At 34.9% G+C, this 16,473-nt stretch overlaps 1 protein-coding gene across 2 annotated transcripts in view; it reads left to right on the top strand.

Moving 5' to 3' along the window:
• Positions 1-15,018, top strand: part of MAGT1 (magnesium transporter 1) — a 59,470-nt gene extending 44,452 nt beyond the window's left edge. Inside the window, exons 8-10 of one of the 2 annotated variants that reach the window (XM_004000661.5) lie at positions 5,998-6,072; positions 9,526-9,616; positions 12,983-15,018. In XM_004000661.5, the coding sequence (XP_004000710.3) occupies positions 5,998-6,072; positions 9,526-9,616; positions 12,983-12,998 (182 nt within the window). In that variant the 3' untranslated portion in view covers positions 12,999-15,018. The remainder of the gene's footprint in view (positions 1-5,997; positions 6,073-9,525; positions 9,617-12,982) is intronic. The other variant, XM_019824007.2, reaches the window with a different exon arrangement.
• Positions 15,019-16,473: the final 1,455 nt, after the last annotated feature.

The raw sequence follows: 16,473 nt of genomic DNA, 5'->3' as shown, positions 1-16,473 counted from the left end.
GGCCGCTTAACCGACTGAGCCACCCAGGCGCCCCCCCTTCATTCATTTTGAAAAATGTTTTAGTTACTGTCTCTTCAATGTTTTTCTCCCATTTTCTCCATCCTCTCCATCCATGGCTTTCAACTTGAGAGCCTGGTCTATGAACCATGTCACTCTTTCTGGTAGAACCTGGACCTTAATCATGGTGTCTTTAACATTGTAGACTGTCAAAATTCTCTCCTAAGCTTGTCCTTAGTTTTTAAGTATAATTATATAAGAAGTTTAAGAAATAGGAATAGTCTTACCTTTTTCTTCTGCCTAAAGGTTAAACATTACTTAAAGCTTCACATACATTTGGAACAGATTGCAAGCCTGTTGAAAGATAGCATTTTTTTCCTTTCCAAGTTTTTATTTAAATTCTAATTAGTTAACATATAGTGTAAATTTAGTTTCAGGTGTAGAATTTAGTAACTCAACTATTACATACAACACTGGGTGTTCATCACAAGTGCCCTCCTTCTTAATCCCCATTACCTGTTTAACCCATTCCCCCACCCACCTCCCTCTGGTAACCATCAGTTTGCTCTCTATAGTTAAGAGCCTGTTTCTTTGTTTGCCTCTCATTTCCCCCCCTCTTATATTCATTTGTTTTGTTTCTTAAATTACACGTATGAGTGAAATCACATGGTATTTGTCTTTCACTGAGTGATGTAATTTGCTTAGCATAATACCTTCTTCCACCTCCATCCACATCATTGCAAATGGCAAGATTTCATTCCTTTTTTATGGCTGAGTAATATTCTATTCCCTCTCTATATCTATATATCTCTATCTCTATCTCATCTATATCTCTCACATCTTTTTTATCCATTCATTAGTTGATGGACATTTGGGCTCTTTCCACAATTTGGCTATTGTTGATAATGCTGCTATAAACATTGGAGGGCATGTATCCCTTTAAATTTGTAATTCTGTATCCTTTTGGTAAATTCCTACTAGTGCAATTGCTGGATCATAGGGTGGTTCTATTTTTAACTTTTTGAAGAACCTCCATACTGTTTTCCACAGTGGTTTCACCAGTTTGCATTCCTACCAAGAGTGTAAGAGAGTTCCCCTTTCTCCACATCCTTGCCAACACCTGTTGTTTCCTGTGTTGTTAATTTTAGACATTCTAACTGGTGCGAGGTGGTATCTCATTGTGGTTTTGATTTGTATTTCCCTGATGATCAGTGAAATTGAGTATCTTTTCATGTGTCTGTTAGCCATCTGTACATCTTCTTTGGAGAAGTGTCTATTCATGTCTTCTGCCCAGTTTTTAACTGAATTATTTGTTTTTTGGGTGTTGAGTTTTGTAAGTTCTTCATATATTTTGGATACTAACTCTTTATCAGATATGTCATTTGCAAATATCTTCTTCCGTTCTGTCGGTTGCCTTTTAGTTTTGTTGATTATTTGCTTCACTGTGCAGAAGCTTTTTATTTTGATGAAGTCACAATAGTTTCTATTTGGAAATACAGCATTTTTCGTAAATTTGGTTAATAGAATGCAAAATGGGAAATTTTTTTCAGTGAGATATTTATTTTTCCTTTATTTTGTTTTAGCTTTTTTGGTGGTGGTTAGGAAGGTGTGAGTGATGTTTTCTGAGCAATTACTTTGCTAAATGTTATGAATGCATGATTTATCTAAGGAATTTACAGTATTGGGACAAACAGATGTGTACAGATTACAAGACAGTACTTTAAATACTGTGTAATAAGGTGTGATGGTGAGACCATGAATGAAGTTATTTAACTTTGTTAGCAGTAGGGAATTTTATGGGAGACTGAAAATCCCTTATTTTTTTAATGGACACAAAGCCTAAAAACTCAAAAGTTACCATGTGATAAGAACTAATAGAATGAGACTACTACTAACTAGTAATTATGAGTTTGGAAAATATCCACATATTTATCATTATTTTAGTATTGTATAATTTACTACATGATTAATAAAGCAATCTGTATGAATTGAGTGATCTACTAAAAGCAACTTTTAAAATAACATTTTAAACTTTTTAATTTGAATTATTATATTCATGCAGAAATGTTCACAATTTATAAGTGCAGTGTACAGTTTGATAAATTTTCACAAAATGAACAAAACTAGGTGTAACCACCACCCAGTTGATGAAATAAAATTTTACTCACAACCCAAAGCCTCCTCCATCTCATCACCTCCTCCAGATTGCTACCTCCCCACCCAAAGGTAACTACTATCCTGACAGCTAACAATGTGGATCAGTTTTGCTTATTTTTTAACTTTACACAAATGGAATTATACATTAAATATATTTGAATGTAAAAAATAAAACAGCAGATAAGAAAAATTTCATCCATGATCTTAAACCCTAATATTAAAATCTAGGTTTATTTTCGCATATCCTCTTGCATTCTTTACTTATTTGTATTTTTTTGGGGGGTGCTCCTTTTTTTTGTAGTTATAGACATACTTTGTATGCAGTTTGGTTTAATATATCACAAGCATTTTCTGTATCATTGTTGGCCTTTATAGTTATAAACGTTGCATGAGAATTACAGAGAAATAAGAAAATACAGGCAAAGAAAAATAGTGATCATTCTTAATATTTATATAATATGTATATTATAATTCAGTTATTCTCCTATTGTTGAACATTGCAACGAGTGTTTACTTGGATATAAACATAATTTGGCAGGGACATCTGGGTGGCTCAGTTGGTTAAGTGTCCAACTTCGACTTGGGTCACGATCTCATGGTTTGTGGGTTGGAGCCCCGCGTCGGGCTCTATGCTGACAGCTCAGAACCTGGAGCCTACTTTGTATTCTGTGTCTCCCTCTCTCTCTGCCCCTACCCCACTCATGCATACTCTCTCTCAAAAATAAACATTAAAAAAATAAATATAAGATAATTTGACGTATCTCCAAATTCTCAGAAGTAAGATTTGAAGCAAAGTGTACAAATCTTTCTATTCTTGATGTTTTGTCTAAATTATTTTCCAAAATAATTTTACTGAAAAAAAGGGAAAGAGGATTGCTGCCAGAATATGTGCACTGATAGCCCTGACAAGTTCTAAGTATTATTATGTATTCTCACATTTTTTCTTTAAAGTTTATTCATTTATTATTTCTGAGAGAGACAGTGTGAGAGTGCATGCACAAGTGCACTAATGAACTGTGAGATCGTCCGTCACCTGAGCCCAAGTCTGAGGTCTTAACTGACTGAGCCACCCAGGTCCCCCTGTTTTCTCACTTTTTTAAACTGCTAATTCAATAGGCAAAGAAATTGTATGTCATTGCTTAAATTACCTCGGATAATAATAATTCAAAGTACGTAATTTAAACATTTTTCCACAATTTTATAATTATGCCTCATTTTATGCAAATGTCTTTGCCTTCATCATATATAATATACTTTAGTTCTCCTAGTTCTTTAAAAAAATTTTTTTAATGTTTATTTTTAAGAGAGAGACAGAGCGTGAGTGGGGGAGGGCAGAGAGAGAGGGAGACAGAATCAGAAGCAGGCTCCAGGCTCTGAGCTACAGAGCCCAATGCGGAGCTCAAACTCATGAACCACAAGATCATGACTTGAGCCGAAGTTGGACGCTTAACCAATTGAGCCACCCAGGCGCCCCACTGCTAGCTCATTTTATAGCCCAGTTCTTATGTGTTATAAAATACTACTTTCTCTAATTTCTATTTAGTTCTCCCATAGTAACATTTAATCATGATTAGGTAATTATTTATTATTTGTTTCATCACTTATATATTCCACTAGAAAGTAAACTTGTCCAAAGAATGGTCTATATTTTGTTCAACTTTTAAAAAATATTTTCTTTAATCTTCATTTATTTTTGAGGGGAGAGAGAGATATACAGAGCGTGAACAGGGGAGGGGCAGAGAGAGAGGGAGACACAGAATCCGAAGCAGGCTCCAGGCTCTGAGCTGTCAGCACAGAGCCCAATATGGGGCTCAAACCCATGAGCTGTGAGATCATGACCTGAGCTGAAGTCGGACACTCAACTGACTAAGCCACCCAGGCGCCCTAATTTTGTCCAACTTTTAACTCCCAACATCTAGAAGCACCTGCCATATAATAGGCAGTGTCAGTAAAAGTTTGTCAATAAATGATATGAATCAATAAATGAAACAATACATATGGAAGTACATCACAGCTCTTGATAACTGAGAACAGCACACAAAGACCTTGGCGGTATATTGCAAGATGGAAAGCTTATTTAAAGAAAATACATATAGACCATGATACAAAACAAACCATTCCGAAAGCAAAAGTCTCAGCCATTAATCAAGAGTGCCTTCTAACCAAAGCCTACAGAAATGATCAGTCTTTTCATGTATCTGGGTATAAAGAACCTTAGAAAAAATAATCATTGCAGAATACTACTTGTCTAAGCAACTAAAAGCATGATGAATGGGCATAATGCCTAAAAAAAGGCTATTGAGAGAGAGTGCAAGACCATAGTGAAGGGATGAATAGACAAACTATAGAGCCAATGATAAATTCAGGCTTTACCTGAACACCTATTTTTCCCTTTCTTCTTAATCATACCCACATGTGGTAGCCTACAATGTGTATGTGTGTATGTGTAATTAATTTGGGCATTTTTTTTAAGTTTATTTATTTTGAGGAGAGAGAGAGAGAGAGAGCACTAGAGGGGGAAGGGCAGAGAGAAAAAGAATCCCAAGCCGGCTTTGAGCAATCAGCGCAGAGCCCGACATGGGGTTCAAACTCACAAAGCTGTGAGATCATGACCTGAGATGAAATCAAGAGTGGACTGCTTAACTGACAGAGCCACACAGGCATCCCTGATATGGGCTTTAAGAAAAAGTTTTTTGATGTTTAATTTATTTTTGAGAGACACAGACAGAGTGCCGAGTGGGGAAGGGACAGAGAGAGGGAGATACACAATCCGAAGCAGGCGTCAGCCTCTGAGCTGTCAGCACAGAGCCTGACACAGGACTCAAACCCATGAACTGTGAGATCATGACCTTGGTGATTTGGGCATTTTTAACTGCTGTTTGTATTTGCCAAACTGCAGGGTAAATTTCTCTTTTCTATTAGAACACATTATATTTGCTTTAAAATTCAATTTTGCTTATTTTAGCAGTTAGCCATCCCATGTGTAACCTATTTTCATGAGTAGGTATATTTTGTATTTATGTAGCTTCTATATTAAGCTGAATAAAATTGAGGTGGTGACATACAGGATTTTCTTTTTTTTTTATTAGAATATGTCAAGCTGAGTTTAGTAGTAATTTGTGCTTTAACAGTTAATTGTTGAAATTCTGGAGAATTTTTGAAAAGTTATTTTTTAAATAAAAATTAGTTGCTATTCTCTCCAAATGGTGTACATTTCAAGTGTTTTCAATTTGGGAGGGTGGTTGAATAATCATAAAGGATATTTATGTTTTAAAATGTATACAAGGTTGTGGGTGCCTAGGTGGCTTAGGTGGTTGAATGTCAACTCTTGATTTTGGCTCAGGTCATGATCTCTTGGTTCATGAGATCAAGCCCTGCATCGGGCTCTGCACTGGCAGCATGGAGCCTGCTTGGGATTCTCTCTCTCTGTCCCTCCTTTGCTCAAGTTCTTTCTCTTTCAAAATAAATAAACATTAAAATAAATAAATAAATAAAACATATACAAGGATGGAGCAATAGTTGCCAGAATGTCCAGAAAGGTTATATCAAAGTACCATGTCAGGAAAACTCATATTTCATTTGTGAGTTATTGTGGGATATTTGTTGAAAATATTAGTTTTTATTTGTACAAATGAAGTAATTTTCCAACCTTAATATTTTTATTATATCTTCATAGTAAATAATTGCCATTCTGTATAGATACAAGATTACGTATTTTAGTTTTTGGTAATTGAAATTTGAAGGTTTGTATGTTCATTGTAATTTTCTTCATGAAATAATAAGAATATTAAAGTAGTATGTCTTTGTGTCTGTATGAATTTCTCCTTAAACAATTTTTCTAAGATGGTGGGGTTACCTTAGGGATGGTGCTCTTATGTGAAGCTGCTACCTCTGACATGGATATTGGAAAGCGAAAGAGTAAGTTATATCATATGCCAAAATGTAACAATTGTACCTTTACTTTTTATTTAATTTTTATTTTGTGTTATTAAAATATAGTTAGCATATAATGTTACATAACAATTCTGCTTTTAATATAGAAAAAAGAATGTCCTCTTAATCACTTCCTCTCTTAGATATAAGTGTGTTGTTTTACTTCTTAATTATTTTAAAAGTAACATACACTTAATGTAAAAAATGTGAAGGGAAATCAGAGTGTGAAACATTTGGGGGGAGAAATACCCATTATTCCATAATTGAGAAGCTAAATATTTTAATGTTTTAATATAGTTTCTTTCATTTGTAAAAACATATTTAAAACTCTGTGTATAAAATTTTAAATCTTGTACCTCCCTTTTTAACTGGACTTAAACAATTCACTAATAAATATTTTCCTATACATAATTTTAAATTTGTACTCTATGCGGTAGTTTACTTAACCATTCTGATTTTGTTAAACATTTAGTTTTTCTTCTAACTTCCATTATAATATTTCCTTAATGACTATCATAGTATATTAAGCTTTATTCTCATTTCATATTAATTTCTTTTTTTTAAATTTTTTTTTCAATGTTTTTTTATTTTTGAGAGACAGAGACAGAGTGTGATTAGTGGCAGAGAGAGAGGGAGACACAGAATCCAAAGCAGGCTCCAGGCTCTGAGCTGTCAGCACAGAGCCCGATGTGGGGGCTCGAATCCACAAACCGCGATATCATGACCTGGGCCGAAGTCAGATGCCCAACCGACTGAGCCACCCAGGCGCCCCTCATATTAATTTCTTAAGGTAGATTCCTACAGGGGTGCCTGGGTGGCTCAGTCGGTTAAGCGTTCGACTTCGACTCAGGTCATGATCTCACAGTTCATGAGTTCCAGCTCCGCATCGGGCTCTGTGCTGACAGCTCAGAGCCTGGAGCCTGCTTTGGATTCTGTCTCCCTCTCTCTCTGCCCCACCCCTGCTCACGCTCTGTCTCTCTCTGTCTCAACAATAAATAAACATTAAAAAAGAAGGTAGATTTCTACAAGTTGAATGACTGTATGGTCCTGTGTATTTTTTAATTCTCTCGATGTTTTAAACTGATGATGCCAAACTCTTTCCCCAGATGTTCTGATAGTTTAGATTCCTACTAGTGGCATTTAAAAATGCTTGTTTCCAAAAAAAAAATAAAATAAAATAATGCTTGTTTCACAGTAACTTTGTCAACATTAGCTAAGCTGAGCTCATTAAAAATCTGTGTGTGTGGTTTTGTGTGTGTGTGTGTGTGTGTGTGTGTGTGTGTGTGTGTGTGTGTGTGTGTGTTTGCTAATCAGATGAGGGGGAAACTTTATATTATTTTGTACTTCTTTGGTTATTAGTAAAGTTGAATATTTTTCTAAATGTTTATTAGCTGTTTGTGTTTTCCCTTATGTAAAAAGCCTTTTTGATTTTTGCTATTTAATCTATTAGAGTCTTAGAACTTTTTATATTGGTTTGGGTGAACTTTTTATATATTAAAATATTCACACATGGGTACTTGTTGCAAAGAAATGCTAGGAATGTAGTTTTATTTTACTTACATAAAATAACTTTAAATCAGAGTTTTACTTTTATGACTACAAAGTTAAATGTTATCAAATTAAACTCACTAAAGTCTACTTTTTATTCTAGAAAAAAGATGATGACATTGGATTTCAGATTTAGAAGATTCTTATTTTTCTGAATTGAAATGAATCTTCACATATTGCAAAAGCAGAACAAATGTATCAATTTTTTATCTAGTCAGTATACATCCTTTAATTGCCTGACTTAAAAACTTGCCTTTCTCAGTATCCATTATTGGGAATAGGCCCTCTGGGTACTACACTGGTGGCATGAATTTAAATTATAAAGTATTTTGGTGACATGTATTAAAATAATCACAATTTGATCTACTTCTAAGGTTCTAACCTAATAAAATAATACAAATGATAACCATAAACACTTTTTTAACATTTGTTTTATACCAGAAACTGTCTTAGACACTTTTAGATATGTTACATGAAAAAAGTAGAATACAAACATACACAGACTGATTTTATATATAGATTGATATAGATATACATGTATATGTGTGTTTAATTGGATAAAAAAGACTTCTACAATGATGATGTGTTAATACTCAGAAAAAATATATTTAACATTTACATTTAAAAAAATTTTTTTAATGTTTATTTATTTTTGAGAGACAGAGACAGAGTGCAAGTGAGGGAGGGGCAGAGAGAGAGGGAGACACAGAATCCGAAGCAGGCTCCAGGCTCTGAGCTGTCAGCACAGAGCCTGACGCGGGGCTTGAACTCACAGACTGCAAGATCATGACTTGAGCTGAAGTCGGATGCTTAACTGACTGAGCCACCCAGGTGCCCCTTTAATATTTACATTTTAGTCCCTAATCATATTATGTGATAACTTAAAAAAGGAAAAAAAAAAACCTGTTCCCTAAGTATAAGATAACTAAAAGCTGTTTTTTGTGTTGGCCAATAAGTATGTTTCCCTAGAACTTCTGCTGTAGCAGACATGCTTTCCCACATCCCCACCTCTGTGCTTTTTAGCCAGTGTTATTCGCAGGACTCAAAGAGCCTCAAGTTATGGGAATCATACTTGAGCATTGTGGGGTCAGCATCCAGAGTTAAGGTCGTTAACTGCTATGCCAAATCAGAGCATATGAAATGAATGTAGAGAGCTATGAATTTAGAGCTAGGATTCAGTATTTTCCCCCTCATTCAAATGAGGCATCCATATTGAATGAGTACCTTATTTAGGCAGTGTAGTTACCTATAAATGAATAAAGTACTTTCAAGTGAGGGTGTCACAATGATGTTATCAGATGTCTTTAAATCAACATTTATCAATACAATAAGGCCACTTTTAAGGGTTTAGAAGGAATTTAGTGAGTGATTTCCTTGTCAGTAGAACTTTCCAACACTAATTTCTTGACTGTGATAATTTTAAAGGAATATATTATTATATACAATTAAATTGCACAAGTGTATAAGTGGAACTACTCTATTATATTGTAATGGTTCAAATTAAATGGGAAGGCAGAATCCTGAAGATAAAGAATAGGTATGGAGGCGCCTGGGTGGCTCACTCGGTTGGGTGTCCAACTCTTGATTTCGACTAAGGTCATGATCTCACAGACCGTGAGTTCAAGCCCCACATCGGGGTCTGCACTGACAACACAGAGCCTGCTTGGGATTCTATCTCTCCCTCTCTCTCTGCCCCTTTCCCCTCGCAAAAGTAAATAAATAAACTTTAGAAAAAATTTTAAATAAAGAATAGGTATGAAAATTTTTGGAAAATCGCAATTTACCAGTAAATTATATCCCTTCCTTTTCACTCTTGTAGATTAAAATTTGTGCCCCAGTTTTTTATTTTGCTTAACATGCTCATTTTACTCTCCTTTTGTTTTTCTCCAGTAATGTGTGTGGCTGGTATTGTACTTGTTGTATTATTCTTCAGTTGGATGCTGTCTATTTTCAGATCTAAATATCATGGATATCCATATAGGTATGATTATTTTATATTTACATAGTGATTACCTATACTTAACAATGATTAGAGTTAATGTTGCTTTATAATATTTGTTTTTCTTTACCTCCAAACTAGTCTAGCTTCTAAAGCAGAGATAGGCATTAACTTAGATATGTTGCATATAAAAATTAACTTAAGAAAATTATGATATAATGGACAATAGTATGTGATTTCTCTTCTCAGGAATATCTTTGAGGGTTGTTCTGACATCACCTAATTTAATCTAAAAATCTAAAAACACTTAATGATTAGATTATTTTATGCCTTGTCCACATACTCTACTTACTCTTGAGGAGCAAATTATTATTTATTATTTATTATTTTTTTTATTTTGAGAGAGAGAGGGAGCAGAGGAGGGGCAGAGAGAGAGGGAGAGAGAGAATCCGAATCAGGCTCCATGCTGTCAGCACAGAGCCCAGCATGGGGCTCCATGCCACGAAATGCAAGATCACGATCTGAGCCAAAATCAAGAGTCGGACGCTCAACCAACTGAGCCACCTAGGCACCCTGGAGCAAATTATCTTTTAATGTTATTTTAAAACTTCTCACCTCTACTTTTCAAGGTTCTTTAGATGGCATAAACAGAACATTTCATTAGAATCCAGTTTATTTTTTTATTATTTTGATTTTTTAAGGTTTTTATTTATTTTGAGAAAGAAAGAGCACATGAGCAGGGACAAGGGGCAGAAAGAGAAGGAGAGAGAGAATCCAAAACAGGCTCTGTGCTAACAGCACGGGGGCTCAACCCCATGAACAGTGAAATCATGACCTGAGCCAAAATCAAGAGCCGGATGCTTGGGGCACCTGGGTGGCTCAGTTGGCTAAGTATCCGACTTCAGCTCTCATGATTTGTGAGTTCAAGCCCTGCATCAGGCTCTGTGCTGACAGCTCAGAGACTGGAGCCTGCTTCACATTCTGTGTCTCCCTCTCTCTCTGCCCCTCCCCTGCTCATGCTCTGTCTCTCTCTCCTTCAAAAACAAATAAATGTTAAAAAAAAAAAAAAAAGTCGGACGCTTAACCAACTGAGCCATCAAGGTACCCTAGAATCCAGTTTATGGAGAGTATAAGAAAGAGTGTTTGGGGAACTGTCAGCATGGGGCCTGCCTGGCTCCCTCTGCCCTTCTCCTGCTCACACTCTCTCTCTCTCTCAAAATAAATAAACTATAAAACAACAACAAAAAAAGAAAGAGTGTTTAAGAAGATCTAATTGGCTTGAAATGTTCATAGAGATCTCTAAGGCTCAGGGAATAAATTACTGTCCTGGTTGTAAATTCTCGATTTTATTCTGTTAGTAGCCATGAGATGTGTACCTACATAATGGGGAATGTTGTGAGTTAGTTTTATAATCTGAGTATCAGTTGCCATAATTCCTGTTCTTTTAATACAACATTGTCCTGTTGTATAAAGGACTATGAACACTAAAAATAAAGTATATCAAGTGATGTTTTTGAGAGACAAATTCATTTTTCATATTACTTTTAACACATGTTTGCAGTAAGTAATTTTGAACAACTCCTTGGTTGATTGATTATATTGTGACAGTCCTAGATTCTTTTGATCAATGAACAACATAAATCAATCTTTTTTTGAATTTTTTCTTGCAAACTTACTTAATTTTATTTCTTTTTTTATTTCTTTTTCAGATTTTTATTTAAATTTTAGTTTTCATATAGTGTAATACTGGTGTCAGGAATAGAATTTAGTGATTCATCACTTACGTATAACACCCAGTGCTCATCACAAGTGCCCTCTTCAATACCCATCACCCATTTAGCCCATCCCCCGACTACCTCCCTTCCATCAGCCCTCAGTTTGTTCTCTAGACTTAGGAGTCTCATGGTTTGCTTCCCTCTCTTTTTTCCCCCTTTCCCTATGTTCATCTGTTTTGTTTCTTAAATTCCACATATTAGTGAAATTATATGGTACTTGTCTTTCTGTGACTGACTTATTTTGCTTAGCAAAATACACTCGTTCCATCCATGTGGTTGCAAGTAGTAAGATTTAATTCTTTTTGATGGTGAGTAAAATTCCAGTTAGTTAACATACAGTGTAGTATTAGTTTCAGGTGTACAATTTAGTAATTCAGCACTTCCATATAATACTTGGTGCTCATTACAAGAAATATACGCCTTAATCCCCATCACCTATATAACCCATTCTCCCCCACCTCCATTCTGGTTACCATCAGTTCTTTATAGTTAAGAGTCTCTTTCTTGGTTTGATTCCCTCTTTCTCCCTCCCCTTTGCTCATTTGTTTTCTTTCTATTTTAATATTTATTTATTTATTTATTTATTTATTTTGAGAGAGAGAGAGAGAAAGAGCACACACAGGGGAGGGACACAGAGAGAGGGAGAGAGAGAATCCCAAGCAGGCTTCATACTGTCAGCATGGAGCCCAATGTGGGGCTCAGTCTCAACAACCGTGAGACCATGACCTGAGCCAAGATGAAAAGTCAGACACTTAACTGACTGAGCCATCCAGGTACCCCATTGTTTATTTCTTAAATTCCACATATGAGTAAAATCATATGGTATTTGTCTTTCTCTGACTGACTTATTTCACTTAGCATAATACTGTCTAGCTCCATCCATGTCTTTGCAGATGACAAGATTTTGTTCTTTTTTATGGCTGCTGAGAAATATTCCATTGTATATATATATACCACATCTTCTTATCCATTCATCAGTTGATGGATATTTATGCTGGCAAACTTAATTTTAAGAACAAAACCTACCCGAACTTTGATTTTTGATTTATAATCTTCTACCTTTATACTTTTATTCTTCTGTGTATATATATTTTAAAATAATTTCTCCTCTATAGAATACTGAATGGAGTACAAGGGCAATCTCGCTGGGATTTCTATTGCTTTATTTCATCACCATGGTTGATTCACTTATTAATCAGTATTTCTCTTCATGACATATTTTAACTTAAGTTTATGTCTATTTCCTTCTCGCCTAAGACCATCTCAGTATCTCGGTGTTTCTCACTTTTGGTATTAATACTCAAAGTTTATTATGCATACACCCAAATGCTCTTTTGTCTGTTAAAATCAAGATACAGTATTTGTTAGAATTAAAGCCTATTGTGGGGTGCCTGGGTGGCTCAGTCAGTTAAGATCCCACTCTTGATTTTGGCTCAGGTCATGATCTCACTGTCATGAGATTGAGCCCCACATCAGGCTCCACATTGGGCATGGAGCCTGCTTAGGATTCTCTCTCTCCCTCTTCCTCCGTTCTTCCCCCGCTTGCATGTGCACACACTCTGTTTCTCAAAAAAAAAAAAAGTAAAGCCTTTTTTTTCAAAGACTAACATATTGTTTAATGTTTTTATTTCAGCTTTCTGATGAGTTAAAAAGGACCCCAGAGATATGTAGACACTGGAGTAATGGAAATTGGAAAATGAAAAATGGGTGTGTGTTGTAAAGAATGAAATTTGTGTATTTTGTATTACCTCTTTTTTTTCAAGTGATTTAAATAGTTAATCATTTAACCAAAGAAGATTTGTAGTGCCTTAACAAGCAATTTCTTGTCAAAACCATGAAGTATTTTGGATACAATTCTCCTCCTAACCTTCCCTTCCTGATGAACTTTATGTAACATTTAATTTAGTAAAATTAAGTACATTATAAAAATTTTATAACTACTACATTTTAATTAGAACAAGGTTCAAAACTGCTTTAGTAAGCTTTTGGCTATCTGATTTTATATTATCTTACCCAAAATTAGGGGAAAAAAAGAACTGACCAGATGTTCCTACATATGCCTATTAACAGATAAATGTATCAGGAATCCAGTTTTAGCTTTTCCATCTTTGCATGGATGTGTATACTTTGCACATCTTTCCTTTTGGGTGGGGAAATCTGTGCTATGCAATCTTCTGAAAATAGAACAATATTGTTTAGAGTACATATCTAACCTGTAGAAAAGACTAGCCAATCCTCCCCCTCCTTCATGTTTTCTGCTGAAATACAGTGCTAGTTATGCTTCATGGTAGCTATAGATATTAAAAAGTCTAAATACAGGATTATGATTTCTGCATGAATGTGTTGTTAACTATTTTTATTTGGAAAGATTTCAGGTTTATTCTGTCTCCTTAATTTCTTTTATTTACGGTAAGTTCCACTCTAATAAAAATGTAGCTTAGTGCTAAAATCAGTGTTACTTAAAAATCGTCTGAAATGTTTCTGCAAATTAAAGATTGTTGCTTATTTCATTTGTACCTTAGAGAAAAAAATAGGTTCATCTGGTTAAGTCAATTTCTGTATTACAGTTACAACATATTTCATTAACCCTCGTATTTAGGAGAAGGACTCCCTTAGACTGGAAGAAGCACATCCTGACATAATTGAGTTGTTGCCTGTGAATGGAAAGTAAATTGTTTCTTGACAGTTCTATTTTTGCTATTATTTTAGCCTTCATTCCCACACCTCAAGTAGAGAAACAGTAAATATTTGAAGAGTTTTTGAGTTTTGTCTTTTTTTCTGTCAGTGGAAATAACCATAAATGCTAACCAAATTTATGTGAAGAATGAAAGAATGAAAGTTATCATTAGATCTAGCCATAACCTTTCCTATAGCTATGAAGAATATCCTGAAATTCCACTATTATAGAAATATGATAATTACGATTGTGAAAAAATTTTAAAGCAATCTTAGAAGTATTACATTAAAATAATACTTTGCCTACTATTTACTATCTAATAACTCCCATGTGGTCTAAAAGTCTTATATAAAGAGATTTGCAGAAGAGATGGATATAATTGCCTAAGAAGAAACATTTTATGAGGGTTTTTGTTTGAAGATTTGGTGGGTGGGGACATACAGTTGACCATTTACCCTTTAGTGAATTCACTTTTTGGTAATTACTTCCTTGTAAATTGTGTGATTTTGGATTCCTTATCTGTTATTCTTGTAATTGTCTCAGGCCAAATAAATTTATGCTGTGATTCTTATGAGACTTGTATAAAGATGCCCTGATTTGTACAGACTGACCAGGGTAATACTACTTCCATGTAATCTGTATAGCTCCAGATAATGTGCCATGAGCATTGAAAGAATGACACTTTTTTTTAATTTGTTTTGTCTCCCTTATAGCACGTTTTTCTTGTGCAGGGAGAAAAGTTACATTCTAGCTAAAATCTGTAGAAAGCAGATTTACTAAACTTAGAATAGAGTTAATTTTATGTAAACTTTGAAATTTGCTTTCATCTGAAGTGCCTTAAAGTAGACTCTTAATTTACTTTTCTAGTAATGTTTTAAATATTATTTGTTATGCATTTTAAAAATACTATTCAAAATGACATTGTAGTAGCACAGATAACCAAATGTCTGGCTATTTGCTTTTTGACCATATCAATAAACTTTTACAATCTACTCTGAGTTTTTTGATTAACATGTAAAGAGGGGTGAATTTAAAACACTAAATTAGAATTGTAATATTAGATTATTTCATTTTGAAATTATAATTGAATTTCTTATTGTCCTAATGACAGTGAATTTGATAAGCCAATTTCCTTAGGTATTTCCATTTTTTATTTTTTTTTTTACATTTATTTATTTTTGAGAGGCAGAGAGAGACAGAGCACAAGGGGGGGGAGGGGCAGAGAGAGAAAGAGATACAGAATCTGAAGTAGGCTCCAGGCTCTGAGCTGTCAGCACAAAGCCCGACGTGGGGCTCGAACTCACAAACCGCGAGATCATGACCTGAGCCAAAGTGGGATGCTTAACCGACTGAGCCACCCAGGTGCCCCCCGCTTAGGTATTTCTAAACTGAGATACATTCTTCTGGGATTTCATATGTTATCTTTCATTAATGTTGTCATCTATTAGATTCAAAACAGCCAAGATTAATAGATGAATGGCTGTCATAAATGGTTGATCTAGTTTTGTCCCTATGAACATTGTGACTAGGTAAGTTACGTTTTTGTACTGAATAATTGATTTGAAAGTTACCCAGATTATCAAGTTATATGAGACTGGGCAACAACAGTACATTTGCAAACATGGAATGGGAACATTGGACAGGAAGTAGAGAGATCTGGCTTGTAAACAGCTTTTGGTCCTTCCTTACTTTCTGTTTAGCTATGTGACCATAGGCAAGTCACTTGAAATAGGTTCTCTCAGGACCTGTTTCTTTATTCTAATGTGAGTGCATTGGACTAAATCTCCTCAATGTACCTTCCAGCACCACTGTTTTAGGTGCAAAATATTAAAGATACATGTATTTAAAATTTGAATACATATAATTTGTGATATTCAGGTTTGGTATCAAATTAAATCAATTGAAATGTAGGATGTTTTGTAGTCAGTGTTCTGAAGAAGCTCTGAAATGCTGTGGTGGCCATTATAGGTGCAAGTTATTTCATATGCATTGAAATATTTTTTAGAAAAAAAAAATCTAGAAAGGATTTACTTGAAACCAGTAAGTAAATATCAGATCTTGATTTAAATAGGTTCTTCCCAAATATGAGCAAGGATGAAATCAACAACTGTAATAGTATGCTAATATTATAGAAAGTCAAAGCCAAAGGGACCATTTAATCAGCCCCTTTATTTTGACTGTTAAAGAAAATCTAACTTAGGTGATGCAGTTCACTGAAGGTTATTCTAAGGAAATGCCTACAGAGTTTCCAATTTTGCTGCAAATTTCCTGTGGATTAGGTTTCAGTGGGAGATGCAAGTTACTCCCTGGAGACATAGAAACCATAGTCTATGATTGTTTCCTGACATCTAGATCCTGGATGAAGGGTCCTGATGGGAGAGGCATTTCCCTGGAATGGTTGATGTAGGCTTCAGAAGAAGGGAGGAATTTCAATAGACTCCCTTTAA

This window comes from Felis catus, chromosome X (assembly GCF_018350175.1).
Source record: "Felis catus isolate Fca126 chromosome X, F.catus_Fca126_mat1.0, whole genome shotgun sequence".
In the NCBI taxonomy this organism is placed as follows: Eukaryota; Metazoa; Chordata; class Mammalia; order Carnivora; family Felidae; genus Felis; species Felis catus.
The sequence above is the reverse complement of the archived record's forward strand: the minus strand, read 5'-3'. Positions and strand labels throughout refer to the sequence as shown.